The sequence below is a fragment of the Gymnodraco acuticeps genome, unplaced genomic scaffold, assembly GCF_902827175.1.
Source record: "Gymnodraco acuticeps unplaced genomic scaffold, fGymAcu1.1, whole genome shotgun sequence".
NCBI classification, from domain to species: domain Eukaryota; kingdom Metazoa; phylum Chordata; class Actinopteri; order Perciformes; family Bathydraconidae; genus Gymnodraco; species Gymnodraco acuticeps.
Window position 1 is genome coordinate 41304 of NW_022991964.1, and position 13597 is coordinate 54900.

The following is a 13597-nucleotide window of genomic DNA, read 5'->3' on the forward strand; positions in this document are numbered from 1 at the left end:
GTGTGTGTGTGTGTGTGTGTGTGTGTGTGTGTGTGTGTGTGTGTGTGTGTGTGTGTGTGTGTGTGTTGTGTGTGTGTGTGTGTGTGTGTGTGTGTGTGTGTGTGTGTGTGTGTGTGTGTGTGTGTGTGTGTGTGTGTGTGTGTGTGTGTGTGTGTGTGTGTGTGTGTGTGTGTGTGTGTGTGTGTGTGTGTGTGTGTGTACACATATTTGGTATTTTGAACACCTGTGAGGTCAAAGTAATACTCACTTCAGCCCTCTGTGTCTGATGTGTCCCTCGTATCTCTCCGTCCCCCCTGCAGAGCCAGGTGACGAGGATCCAGACGGAGATTACCACCACCAGCGAGAGGTCGTCCTCCGACAACAGTCTCCAGCTGAAGATCTCCGAGCTGCTGGCCATGCTGGAGCTGCGGCAGACCACCATCAGCAAACAGGAGGAGGTCCGCAACACAACACACACTCTAGACTTTATTTCAATATAGAGAGAATCAGGGTCTCCATAAGGTTGAATGATTGTATTTGTGACAAAAACAATGATATTAGGACAGGTTATTATAACAACCCCCAGCAGTTCAAATCAGGTAAACCATATTAGAAAGATTTCAGTCTTATTATGTTAAAACCAAAGGACCCGGGTTCAAATCCGGTCTGGGACCATTGTCCTCCCGTTTGTCTCCCCCTATCATAAAGGCACTGGTTGCCCAAAAATATATTGAAACGTTTTTTTGAAAAGCCCAATTTGAGCCATATATCTACAGAGTGGTGCAGTGACGCGTCCTAAAACGCGGACGTGAGTTAGCATTTTACCACTTCCTGTTCCCTGGTCTCAGAGCCAATGGGATCTCTCCATAGGATTTAGGAAAATATCTGAACTAAGGTCTGTGGTTGAGACACATTTAAGAGACGGATCACGTTTTGTTCTACGACATTAAATCCATCAGCAGTGACCCCACTGGTGATTTCTGAAGAGTTGACGTGTCTGAGAAACGATGGTTGTTACCAAGTGGCTGAATAGGACTACAGAAGTTTGTTGGCCCTGTTCTGCTTGAAAGCAAGTTCCTGCCTCCTGCAAACTGTTCAAACAAACACTTCAACTTGTTCCATTTTGAATCTGTATGTTTGAATATGGATCTTAAGTTGGCGTGACGTTGAAGTCGTGCGGCTGTACTCGGCTGTAACGTAATAGCATTACGTTAGCATTTTGCTTCTGGCGACTAGATTTATGATTCGAAAATTATAAAAGTAGGATAGAAATGTGGAGATTATCCGGCTGAACAAATCGTGCATTTATCAAACAGGTTCGTTTTCCACAGACCTTATTTCGAGCTATTTTCTAAAATCCTATGGAGAAATCCCATTGCTTTCTGTCGAGGGAATCCATGCACAGCTTACTTCCGGGTTTTAGGATGCGTCACTGCACCACTCTATTGTGTATTTATATTTACAGAAGAATATTTGGAGCCCTTAAGCAAGCAAAGCCTTGAGAACCTTATCATACAAGTCACTTATTAAAATAGTCAACTATTTTTGAATGCAGGCTACAAAGTTGTTTCCCTACAATTTCAGACAGAAGGTAAAGTTAGCATTTATCTCCAAATAAAGTGTTGGTAAAACATCAGCATGCTCGAAACTATGGCACGAACTGTAGGTCAAAGTTCTTCCAGAAGTTCACAGTGTAATTTAGCAAACAGTCAGTATTTGTATACTAAAAAAATTGAAAAATAACGTGCACAGAAGTACTTCTCTATTTTAGTGCAATGTAAACCGCACCAAACCGAAATAAATGATTAACAAATGACACTTACAAATTAGTACTGAAGTAGCTGATCTTCCTAATCGTTGGTTTAAAACCACATCGTCCCACTAATTGATCAGATAGAAAACCACGGAACTACTGATGGACAAAACTGCCAAAATAAACCTCAATATTTATTAAACTGATTTTATCTTCTTAGTTCTCACTTCACAATCACAGGAGCTACGCTCAGCAGGAATGGGTTCAGGCATGCAAAAGAGTCACTAACCTGCAATTAAGTGTATCGAGAAGGGAAACTAGGCCAGCTGTGTAATGTGATCTGTTTACAAAGACACACACACACACACACACACACACACACACACACACACACACACACACACACACACACACACACACACACACACACACACACACACACACACACACACACACATCACTTCAGGGGACATTACATTGACTTACATGCATTTCCTGGAGACTTATCCTAACCTTAACCATAACCAACACATGCCACCCTAACCCTAACCTTACCAAGTCTTCACCCTAAAATTAATGATTCCCAATTTGTCCCCATAAGGGAGGCGAGTCCCCACACATGACTGTGTAGACAGATTTAGGTCCCCACAAGTATTGTAATGCTAGACCACACACACACACACACACACACACACACACACACTGAGCCCGTACGTTTCTTTCTTTCTTTTTTATTAGTTTCATCTTTCAGGTCCAACTGCATTTTGTTTTCGTGCAGAGCTGAAAGCGAAGTGTTCTTTCATTTAACCTCAGGAATTGTTTTGGAGGGACATGCCTGATTTATAGTTTCCCTCATAAATATAAAAGCAGCTTTGGTTCAAGGTCAAGGTTCAAGGTTCTTTATTTGTCATACGAACACAGCTGCAGTGTAGTTATGACAATGCAAATCTTAAGTCACAGGCTCCTCCAACAGAGCAACACAATAAAACAGATACACATACAAATATAGTGCAAGTAAATAGTAAATACAAAAAGTTTTTTTTTTAAAAGTGTCTAAAGTCTAAATGCCAGTTATTGGAATACGATATATTAGATAAATAATTTCTAAGTAGCAGCCAGATGAATGTTATGGATGTTTCAACAGTTCAGGTGTTTAACAGATGTTGTTTCAACAGTTCAGGTGTTTAACCGATGTTGTTTCAACAGTTCAGGTGTTTAACAGATGTTGTTTCAACAGTTCAGGTGTTTAACAGATGTTGTTTCAACAGTTCAGGTGTTGAAGTTGAGCAAATAAAAGCAGCCATACAAGAACTTTGAGGAAATCCGATTGGGAAAAATACAATCCAATCTGACTAAGAATCTGAGCAGACAATCGATCACTTTCACACTCCGTGCAGGGAGGATAAATCAAATAGTTTTTGTGAAATTCAAAACACAATACCCACAATGCCCAGTAGTCACATGTATTTGCTGCTGACCTTTTGACCTGTTGTGTCCTGCAGGAGATCAGGAGGATGAGGATGGAAATGACCAGCATGACCAGCAACTCCAGCAGCTCCAGGAACCTGGTCACCAAAACCACCACCACCCAGAGGTAACATCACAACAAATCATCAGAGCAAACACAACTATGTGTATGTGTATACACTGCGCTACAGTGGCAGAAACGTTACCTTTTTAATAACTGTAGAGAAGTGGACTTCTCACCATCACTCGTTGTCCATTTAACTGCTGTAAACACAACGGAAAAGTCAATAGGTGGATAAATATCTGCAAAAAACTGTCTGTTAACTGGTGTGTGTGTGTGTGTGTGTGTGTGTGTGTGTGTGTGTGTGTGTGTGTGTGTGTGTGTGTGTGTGTGTGTGTGTGTGTGTGTGTGTGTGTGTGTGTGTGTGTGTGTGTGTGTGTGTGTGTGTGGTGTGTGTGTGTGTGTGTGTGTGTGTGTGTGTGTGTGTGTGTGTGTGTGTGTGTGTGTGTGTGTGTGTGTGTGTGTGTGTGTGTGTGTGTGTGTGTGTGTGTGTGTGTGTGTGTGTAGTGTGTGTGTGTGTGTGTGTGTGTGTGTGTGTGTGTGTGTGTGTGTGTGTGGTGTGTGTGTGTGTGTGTGTGTGTGTGTGTGTGTGTGTGTGTGTGTGTGTGTGTGTGTGTGTGTGTGTGTGTGTGTGTGTGTGTGTGTGTGTGTGTGTGTGTGTAGGTTAGTAACAAGTACCCTATGCTGGGTCTGCTGGACGACCAGTACCAATGCTCATCCGTCAACACTAACAAGACCATCGTCCTTGAGAGAACTACTTGAGATGTGATCGAACAGGTAAAAACAAGTTTGTAAACTTCTGAAAGACATGTACAAAAAAATACACATACAAGATATATTATAATACATGCTCAACATACTGCACTGTGGTTTAGTGGGACTCATGGATGACTCTGTAGGGCTCCTCAGATCATAATAAAGTCATTTAATCCATTCATCCAAAAAATAAAGCCTTAATTGGTATTACAAAATCTATCAAAATTAAAAAAACTGCTAATCTATAAGTGTTTAAATCCTTTAACATCATCAAATATTTGGATGCATGCTTTTTTTTGTGCAGAAAGTGTTTACAACTTGAGTAGAATCATTGCAGCGCAAACACAAACGCATCGATGCCAAAGTTACAATAAATGTTCCCCTTAATTTGAGGATTTTTGCTTCTGTCTCGAAAATTGGTCTTGGAGTGGCATTAAAAAGTCTTACATGTAACTTTCCTTTAGCTGCAAAACCCTGCTTTGCTGACGGGAGTTTTCCCTATATAAAGTATTTGTTGTACTGACATTGAGCTCTTATGATGCTGGCCGACTCATTATGAGAAACATGCCGCATTGAGGCATCGTGCTAAATTCACCGAGTCGCACCACATTCAACACGGAGGTAATAAAAACGAGCCCAGGTCGAAGTGAAGGTGAGGGCTTCCTAATGCAGTTCTTCACACGAGGGCTCGAGTTGAAATGAGGCTTTGTTTACATGATACTGGGTCCACATTCACACCAAGGAGGGGCCACATTAACACACACACACACACACACACACACACACACACACACACTCCGGCATGTCTTGACGTGACAATGTAAATGATCCCAGCTGAAGGAAACTAATTAAATCAAACAATAGTTTAAAACATACATGGTTTTCATTTATTTGGATATAAAGCTGGGAAGAACACTTTGAATTGGAATTTACAATTATGGACACACCACTATATATACTATCTCTGTGCAATGGTTTGACTTTGACTTCAACATTGAACTACTGGATAAATGTTGGGCTTTTCAAAACAATTTGCCTTCTGGCTGAGTATCGAGTCATAGTGATATAAGTACTTCCAATGTTTTGAAATCTCTCAGCTGTTATAGGGTTATGATGAGAGCTGTTTAGTGTGAAGTTAAGGGAGGACTTGACATCTGATTTATAATGATGATCTAGTGCCGCCTTGTGGTAAAATAATGCCACTGCAGGTTTTAGGTGAAAGCTTGCAATCAAGTCCTTTGAATCCTTTGTACAGTGCTTTCACAAAACATTAAAACAATGAGAAAAACTATATTGATAAAAACTTATAACAGAAGAAGTTAACAACATTAAATCACTACCGCCTTTAAAACCAGGAAGGCCGAATATTTATGCTAAACTCATATCTAAAATCTGAGACAATCTCCAGTCCCATATCAAAAATAACAAACAATAGAAACTCTCTACAGGGTTCTTCTTACGGTCATTAAAAACCTGGAAAAGTCATGGAAATTCAAAATGCTAATTCCAGGCCCTGGAAAAGTTATGGAAAACAATATTTTTCCCAAAGTTATGGAAATATAACTAAAGTTGCATCAAATATAATTTATATTTTAGCTAATCGCCGAAATAGTAATACTATAATGATAATAAATACTGTATCGTATAGTAATGAAACGGCATTTAACTGACGAGGTATTTTGCTGGTGAGAGATTTTAGTTGCTTTAGCGTGTAGAAGCTAGTAAGCCTATTATTTGATTTGTTTTAGATAGGCACAACATGTTTCAGATGCAGACCTTATTTTCCTGTTCCATGTTCAAATAAACCATTTTCAGTGGTACCGCTGAGAAAGAGTAATTGTTTTGGTCATGGAAAATTAGGTAAAGGTCATGGAGAAGTCATTGGAAATCATTGGTGAAAAAGTGTATGAACCCTGTCTCTAACATTCAGAGAGCTTCATTAATTCCTTTTAAAGCTGACACAACATTTTAACTGTGTTTTTATTTAAGTCACTCTTCTTCTCTCCAACAGGAATGATTGAGCAACAACAAGATCCAGACGACCCCCCCCTCCTCCTCCTCATCCTCAGGGCTCATAGGCTTCGTGGTGGCTGATGTATCAAAGACCTAAATGACCAAGAAAAGTAATTAAATAAAATATATTTGTCCAAAACACAATTCTACGTAAATGTATTGAGGCCATTCTTGTTAAAAAAAGAAAATAATTAAATTACAAAGCCAAGAAGGAGGGTTATATTCAGAGACTAACTAGAGATTTTAAAGTTGTCAATTCAGACATGCTTTGAGATCAGAGAGGCATATGTATCATAAGAATAACTAAGACAATTCCAAGACAAACACTGAAAGCAAAAAAACGGAAACTTGCCCTACTTTGCAAGGTTGGCTCAAACATGTCACAATAAATAAAATCAATACAGGCCATTTTTGTACGTGCTGAAACACAACTATGGAGATGTTTTGGTTAAAGGACAGACAGGTCTAAAGCATTTTCCCTTCTGTCAGTTCCCTTTCACCATTTGTTGATCTCTAACTGAGGGCTCTGGTCTTCAATCACTCATGTCCTCACTGAAGGGAGAACAAGATGTCCAGCTTGCTGTTGTCACGAACACACTTTTATTTAAAGACTAAAGCACAGCATCCTCCTCAAAGCCACCACAGCCACTCTAGCCCGGGGATAAGGAGGTGGAACCATGATTGCTACTCTGCATGTACATATTAATATTTTTTATATATATATTGTAAGACACTCATTGAATCTTTTGAAAAAATCGGGTAGTTTGTTTCGTGGTTAATGGTAGTTTTTATGTATCCGATGTGTCATTTTGTGTTGTTGTTTTGACTCTGAGGTGCATGGGGATGTGTTCACACAAAGCTTTGATGTGTGAAGTGTGTTGGTGGAACTGTAGCATGATTTAACCCTCCTGTTGTCTTCGGGTCAAATCTGACCGTTCACTACTTTCATCAATCATAACTTTTTTGTTTTACATTCGATTGCATTTAGACTTTATGATATCTTTCACAGGAGACATTTGAACACATACAATGGCTGATCACCACTTTCATTGAGTTTTGGATGATTTAGTCAACTTTGTAACACCATGGTGACCGCCATAAAGAAAAGGAATTATTAACCATCCAGATCAGATAAAACACACACACACACACACACACACACACACACACACACACACACACACACACACACACACACACACACACACACACACACACACATATTCTAGATGTGCCCCCCCCCCTTATGTGCCCAATCCCCCCCTTATGTGAATCACACCTGGCACACACACACACACACACACACACACACACACACACACACACACACACACACACACACACACACACACACACACACACACACACACACACACACACACACACACACACACACACACACACACTAACTAGATGTGTCCCCCCCTTATGTGCCCAATCCCCCCCATGTGAATCACACCTGGCACACACATACCTGGCACACACACACCTGGCACACACACACACACACACACTCTAGATGTGTCCCCCCCTTATGTGCCCAATCCCCCCCATGTGAATCACACCTGGCACACACACACACACACACACCTGGCACACACACACACACACACACACACACACACACACACACACACACACACACACACACACACACACACACACACACTCTAGATGTGTCCCCCCCTTATGTGCCCAATCCCCCCCATGTGAATCACACCTGGCACACACACACACACACACACACACACACACACACACACCTGGCACACACACACACACACACACACACTCTAGATGTGTCCCCCCCCTTATGTGCCCAATCCCCCCCATGTGAATCACACCTGGCACACACACACACACACACACACACACACACACACACACACACACACACACACACACACACACACACACAGAACAATTTGACCCATGTCCCGCTCTTATGTGCCCATCCCCCACATGGATCACACCTGGCACACACAATACATGTTCAGTGTCTGTTCTTTGTATATTTACTGCAGTTGTTCATGTATACCAGTAGTCTGACACAACATGTACAGTTTGAAAGGGTGTTAAAGGACATTTGGTGATGATTAATAGTTTTTGTGTTAATGTAATAGCAGTTAAAACAGGACCGGTCAAATTTGACCACGAACACCAAAGTAAGGGGGGGGGGGGGGAACGAAGACAATAGGAGGGTTAATGGGGGTTTATGATGGTGGAAGAACATTTTAAAAGCACAATATTATGTTAACTGTTTTTGTTCCTGTCAGAGTTGTCCTGCTTTGTCTCCGTTCAGGTTTTTGCATAAAGGAATCACGTTGACGGCTTTGTGTTCACTGGGAGCTCAATGGTAGAGAGTTTACAGACACTGAGGCTTTTATTTATGTTGCTCGTAATGTAGAGACCACTGCACTGACTTCCTGCTGCCAATCAAATGATTCTCTGTGTGCTGTGTCTCCCAAACCAGCCTCATCACATGACAAAGTTATCTGTACAGGACAAGATAACAAGATGTCACTTTTATGGACATCAATACGAACAACTGTTTTCTGAAGCATAATCTTCACCCAAACAAATCAATAACTTCATTATGTGTTTTAGTCTATTCCCAACTAAAGACATCTTTGTCGAAGATTCAATTAAAGTTGATTTGTAAAACTGAGTTTCTCAAAAATCTTACCACAGATGTGTCCAAAAAGTTTATTGAAAATAAGCTTCAAACATCTTTATTGACTACAGAAATCTCTGAACTAAAAAAACGAATTTCAAATGAACTCAAACTGTTTCATCCTGTATCGTATATGTTTCATAAAGTCTGCAGATAACTTTTTTGTGCATTTCAAAAGACAGATTGTTTTGGTGGTGTCCATGGTATTTCTTGAAAAGCTGCAATGTACCTAGATGCTTTTTGTTGGATCATGCATAAAGGCTGATGTATGTTCGCACTGCAGAAATAGGGTCCGGATGAGCTTCTTAAGTTAACATGGAAATGGTGTCAGATTGTGCAGCTGATGTATGTGCTGTAACTCGTCCTTAGCATATTTTATATTATCTTATTTCACTTGTTTTTAATAGAGACGAGCTGCCAGTGGACACAGAGACGGATTTCTATGAAAAGCCTGTACATTTAATTGACTGGACCTAAAGTGCCTTACTGCGTTAGCAACGTGAGCTAATGTTAGCCCAGCATTTCAGTTTGTTGACGAAATATTATCGTCTTCAAACAGTTTTGGGACCAATGCTGTCTCGTTTGCTTTCTATCTGTGTAACTTTCTCTGAGGAGACTACATCTTTGCTGACAGTCAAATATATGCTGAGCTGAATTAACTGTTTTAGCTAATCTAGCAAATAGAGTGTTCTTAATATATTTTCTTATGCAAACAGCTGTCTTTATTTCCAGTTCAAAAGGATTTTGGGCTCCAATGAGATATGTTTCAGCTGTGATTAAAATCAGTAATGTTTCTATGCAAACGTGTGTTTTATTGAACTCACCAGATCAATACTGTCATATCAGGGGTCATTTCATCCTAATTATATATATATATATATATATATAAAAATACTTCTACATAGCCTACCCAAATTCCTCCCTCTTTTCTATTGTCTTCATATCATTGTGTTCCTGTTTTTTGTTCCCTTTTTGATGGTAAAATAATTGCCTTTAAAAGTCTATCCTTGAATACATTTGGTGAAAAGCAGAGACTCACCGCTGCATCACATACAGAAAGTTGTGAATCAGTACTTTTTCTCTATTTAAAGGTGGGGTATGTAATTTATTTCAGAAACACTTGTTATATTCCATGGAATGCTCTTAACATCCCGATAGCAATGAATATATTAAATGCTTTGACAATAAATACATTACAAAAAATTCATCTGTGGAAGCCGTGGCGCTGTAAAAAGCACGACCAATCATTTGAGCCGGCCCGGCTAAAATAACTGGATGGCCTACCTGCCTGTCAGCCTTCCATCTGGGCACAAACTTATCTCGTGCCCTCATTGGTCATGTGCGCGTTCGTGTGTGTTGGAGGAGGGACTCTGTAAGGAAGTCTGAAGGAAGAGGCAGATTTTTTTCCGGTTGTGTATTTTCAAATTCTAGCGCACTCGAGCTGGTTTCTCCAAAATTACATACCCCACCTTTAAGTACTGTACTACATTTTAGAAACAAATTGACCTTTTACGTAATTCACAAGGTCATTTGCATGATCATATTCGAACTAATACAATGTGATTATGGATTAAGATATACACTACCAGCAGTCCACATCATTAAAGCACCTGTGACGTACTAACTGTAGAAATTGCATGAAAAGCTTGTTTTTGACAGTTTCTGTTAGACAAAAACAAGGACCGAAGAGGAGGTATTTTGGAGTAGATTGGCCTAGTGGACACCAGATGTTGCTGCTGGTAAGTGTGCACATTTTCTGCCTTCATTGAAGGAAAAAAAAGGCGTTATTTGGACCCAGACCCCTATGCATGTGTGTTGGTCCAGTTTGCGCCTGGGCGTGCATTTCAGGCCTGTGTGTGATATGATGTAAATAACACCAGAGTGAACATTGAATTTCCCCTTGTGGATAAATACTTCTTAATCGTACCTGGACCTGGATAATGCTGCACCTCCACCACTCAGAGTCTCCAGCAGAGCCCCCCCCCCCCCCCCCCCCCCCCCCCCTCAGCTCCTCTGGCTCGGGGTCAGTGAGGGATCTGATGGAGCAGAGACTCAGAATGAGGTCATCTCTGTAGGGCTCGGCTCAGTTGGCTGATCGTCAACCATTTTGACTTCAGTCACTGTTCCCGAATGGCCATAGAGGAAGCACACACACACACACACACACACACACACACACACACACACACACACACACACACACACACACACACACACACACACACACTCTCATCACAGAGCCCGACACACACACACATCCAGGAGGAATCACAGGACATGCAGAGACCTTTTATTATCCAGTAAACTGAAGAATATTTTCTTGGTTCATGGTTGGATCTACAAGATGTCTGAAAATAGTGGAACATGTCCATCTCAGAGTCCAAGGTGATGTCTTGTTTCGTCAGTTAAAAAGATATTCACGTATGAATAAAAGGAGAACAGCAGGAAATGTGCATATTTTAGAGGCTGTAAACAGCATTTAATGACTTTTCAGCATGAAAAATTACTTTAACAATAGTTGGGGATAATTCTTCTGTTGATATACAATGTCATTATATCTCTTGATCAGACTTATTAATGGGTCACCGATACTTGTTCCTACTTTGCTGCCAATGGACAGGTATCCTAATTTTCAAATAATTTTTAATGGCCCTTGAAAAACAATTTTAGACCAATTTTATGCAGCATTTGTTTCCACCATCCTTATGTGGCATGAATGCAATAGGTACATTATTGGAATGCATCATAGGAAAAAAATCTCATGAAACTCGATTATCTGATTCTTTACATGTTACAGACTTTTAGTATTGATTAGATTAAAGGATATTATGTGTTTTATGACTTTTTGCAGGAACCCCCTACGTAAATATGTATTTTTTGGGCATTCTGTTAAAACAGCTGGAGAGAAAAATCTTCGACTTTGTCTCCAACTTTTCCCTTTCACACACAAACCAATTCCTTCCCCTATGTAATCGCATTAACACAATCTCTCACACACAGCCGCATGCTCTCTCCTCTCTCTACTGTACATCACTTCTTTCTGTCACATTTAAGCGAGTGTAGCAAGTCTGACGTATCCTCTCCCTCTCTCTCTCTGTAAACCCAATATCCTCTGAGGCCCGGGGGTTTTAGAGAGGAAAGGCAGTGCAGAGGCAGGAAGAGAGAGACTGCATTATCCACATCAAAGGGCCAGAGTTAACAGCCATAATCAATGCTGCCCCATTACCCTCCCCCGTCTGCCTCTCCCTCTCACCCTCTCTCTCTATAATCCGATCAATACGCTTTATTGGCATGAATGGAAGTATTATATTGATATTGGCATAAAGAACAACAAGAAAAGGGGTCTGGTTGATGATTTGAAATGTTGAGAGGATACTGATTTTCAGACATTTTGAAAGTTGAATGGGATACATAATGTGAGACAGAAAAAAACAGCTGATCCCTGAAAATAAACACAATTATGCCTAAAAAGTATAAAATGACGTGAGTGCAAAAACAGATTGTAGTGTCGTATCCATTATACATAGATCTGCGTTTTGACTAAGACTAGAGACACAGGAAGTAATCATTTTATAGCAATGCAGCAGAAACACACATCCTCTCAATGGACCAAACTCAATAGGTTGCCACTGCCGGAAAGGTAAATCAATAACAGAGAATGTAAAAAATGTACTGTGAAAGAAAGTAACGCTCAACATATTTATGGAGAATATGTGAATTAAACCAATAATGCAAATTAAAATCTAATGTTCTCTGCCTTTCGGCCTTATTGACCCCCTTCGCCCCACACAGGCAGGCCCATCGACCCCTCAGCCAGAAACCAGGCCCCATGCCTGGGGTCAGCGACCCACTGAAGCCCCCTGCCTCTGTGTGTGTGTGTGTGTGTGTGTGTGTGTGTGTGTGTGTGTGTGTGTGTGTGTGTGTGTGTGTGTGTGTGTGTGTGTGTGTGTGTGTGTGTGTGTGTGTGTGTGTGTGTGTGTGTGTGTGTGTGTGTGTGTGTGTGTGTGTGTGTGTGTGTGTGTGTGTGTGTGTGTGTGTGTGTGTGTGTGTGTGTGTGTGTGTGTGTGTGTGTGTGTGTGTGTGTGTGTGTGTGTGTGTGTGTGTGTGTGTGTGTGTGTGTGTGTGTGTGTGTGTGTGGGGGTGGCCTAGCATTACTATACTTGTTGGGACCTAAATCTTTTTACACAGTCACGTGTGGGGACTCGCCTCCCTTATGGGGACAAAATGAAGGTCCCCATGAGGGGAATCATTCATTTTAGGGTGAAGACTTGTGTAAGGGTTAGGCATGTGTTGGTTATTGTTAAGGTTAGGATAAGTCTCCAGGAAATACTTGTAAGTCAATGTAATGTCCCCTGAAGTGATGTGTGTGTGTGTGGCACAAACTGATGGAAAGAAAATATAAACTCCAACTTCAAGTATTTAACTAACTTAAAGTATCCTGATTACGTAATTCCCCTTGTTGTAATCCGTGACTCCACAGCCTGATATAACGGTGGGATAACCCTTGTGGGTTTGCACACACGACTCCAGGTTGCATCTCATCAGTCTGGATGTTTTTAGTTTTCCACCTGTCACCACTTTCTCTCTTCCTCCATCTCCCCGTCTCTCCACCCTGCCAGGAAAGCGTTGACAGCTCTCATATTTCCTCCATTTGATGTAATTAAGATCCTCTATACACATTTGAAGCTCCCCATTCAGGTTTCACAGAGCGATGAAAGGCCATACTGTATAGTGTTGTCTCTCTCTGGTGAGGTACCTTCCCAAGCCCACATGCATGAAGACACATGCTCATTTTCAGGTTCATATGTGTATGTAGTGTCTCTACTGTGACATGTCTTCATACTTTAATGTTCAAAAAGCTCTTTATTTGTCTCATACTGGAGACATTGGAGCA

The 13597-nt window shown here is 41.0% G+C and overlaps 1 protein-coding gene across 1 annotated transcript in view; it reads left to right on the plus strand.

The window, feature by feature from the left end:
• The window catches only part of pof1b (POF1B actin binding protein), a 40816-nt gene extending 34469 nt beyond the window's left edge, over positions 1–6347 (plus strand). The window contains exons 10-13 of the mRNA XM_034200770.1: positions 300–437; positions 3235–3328; positions 3925–4037; positions 6028–6347. Coding sequence (XP_034056661.1) covers positions 300–437; positions 3235–3328; positions 3925–4022 — 330 coding nt within the window. The 3' untranslated portion in view covers positions 4023–4037; positions 6028–6347. The remainder of the gene's footprint in view (positions 1–299; positions 438–3234; positions 3329–3924; positions 4038–6027) is intronic.
• The last annotated feature ends 7250 nt before the right edge of the window (positions 6348–13597 follow it).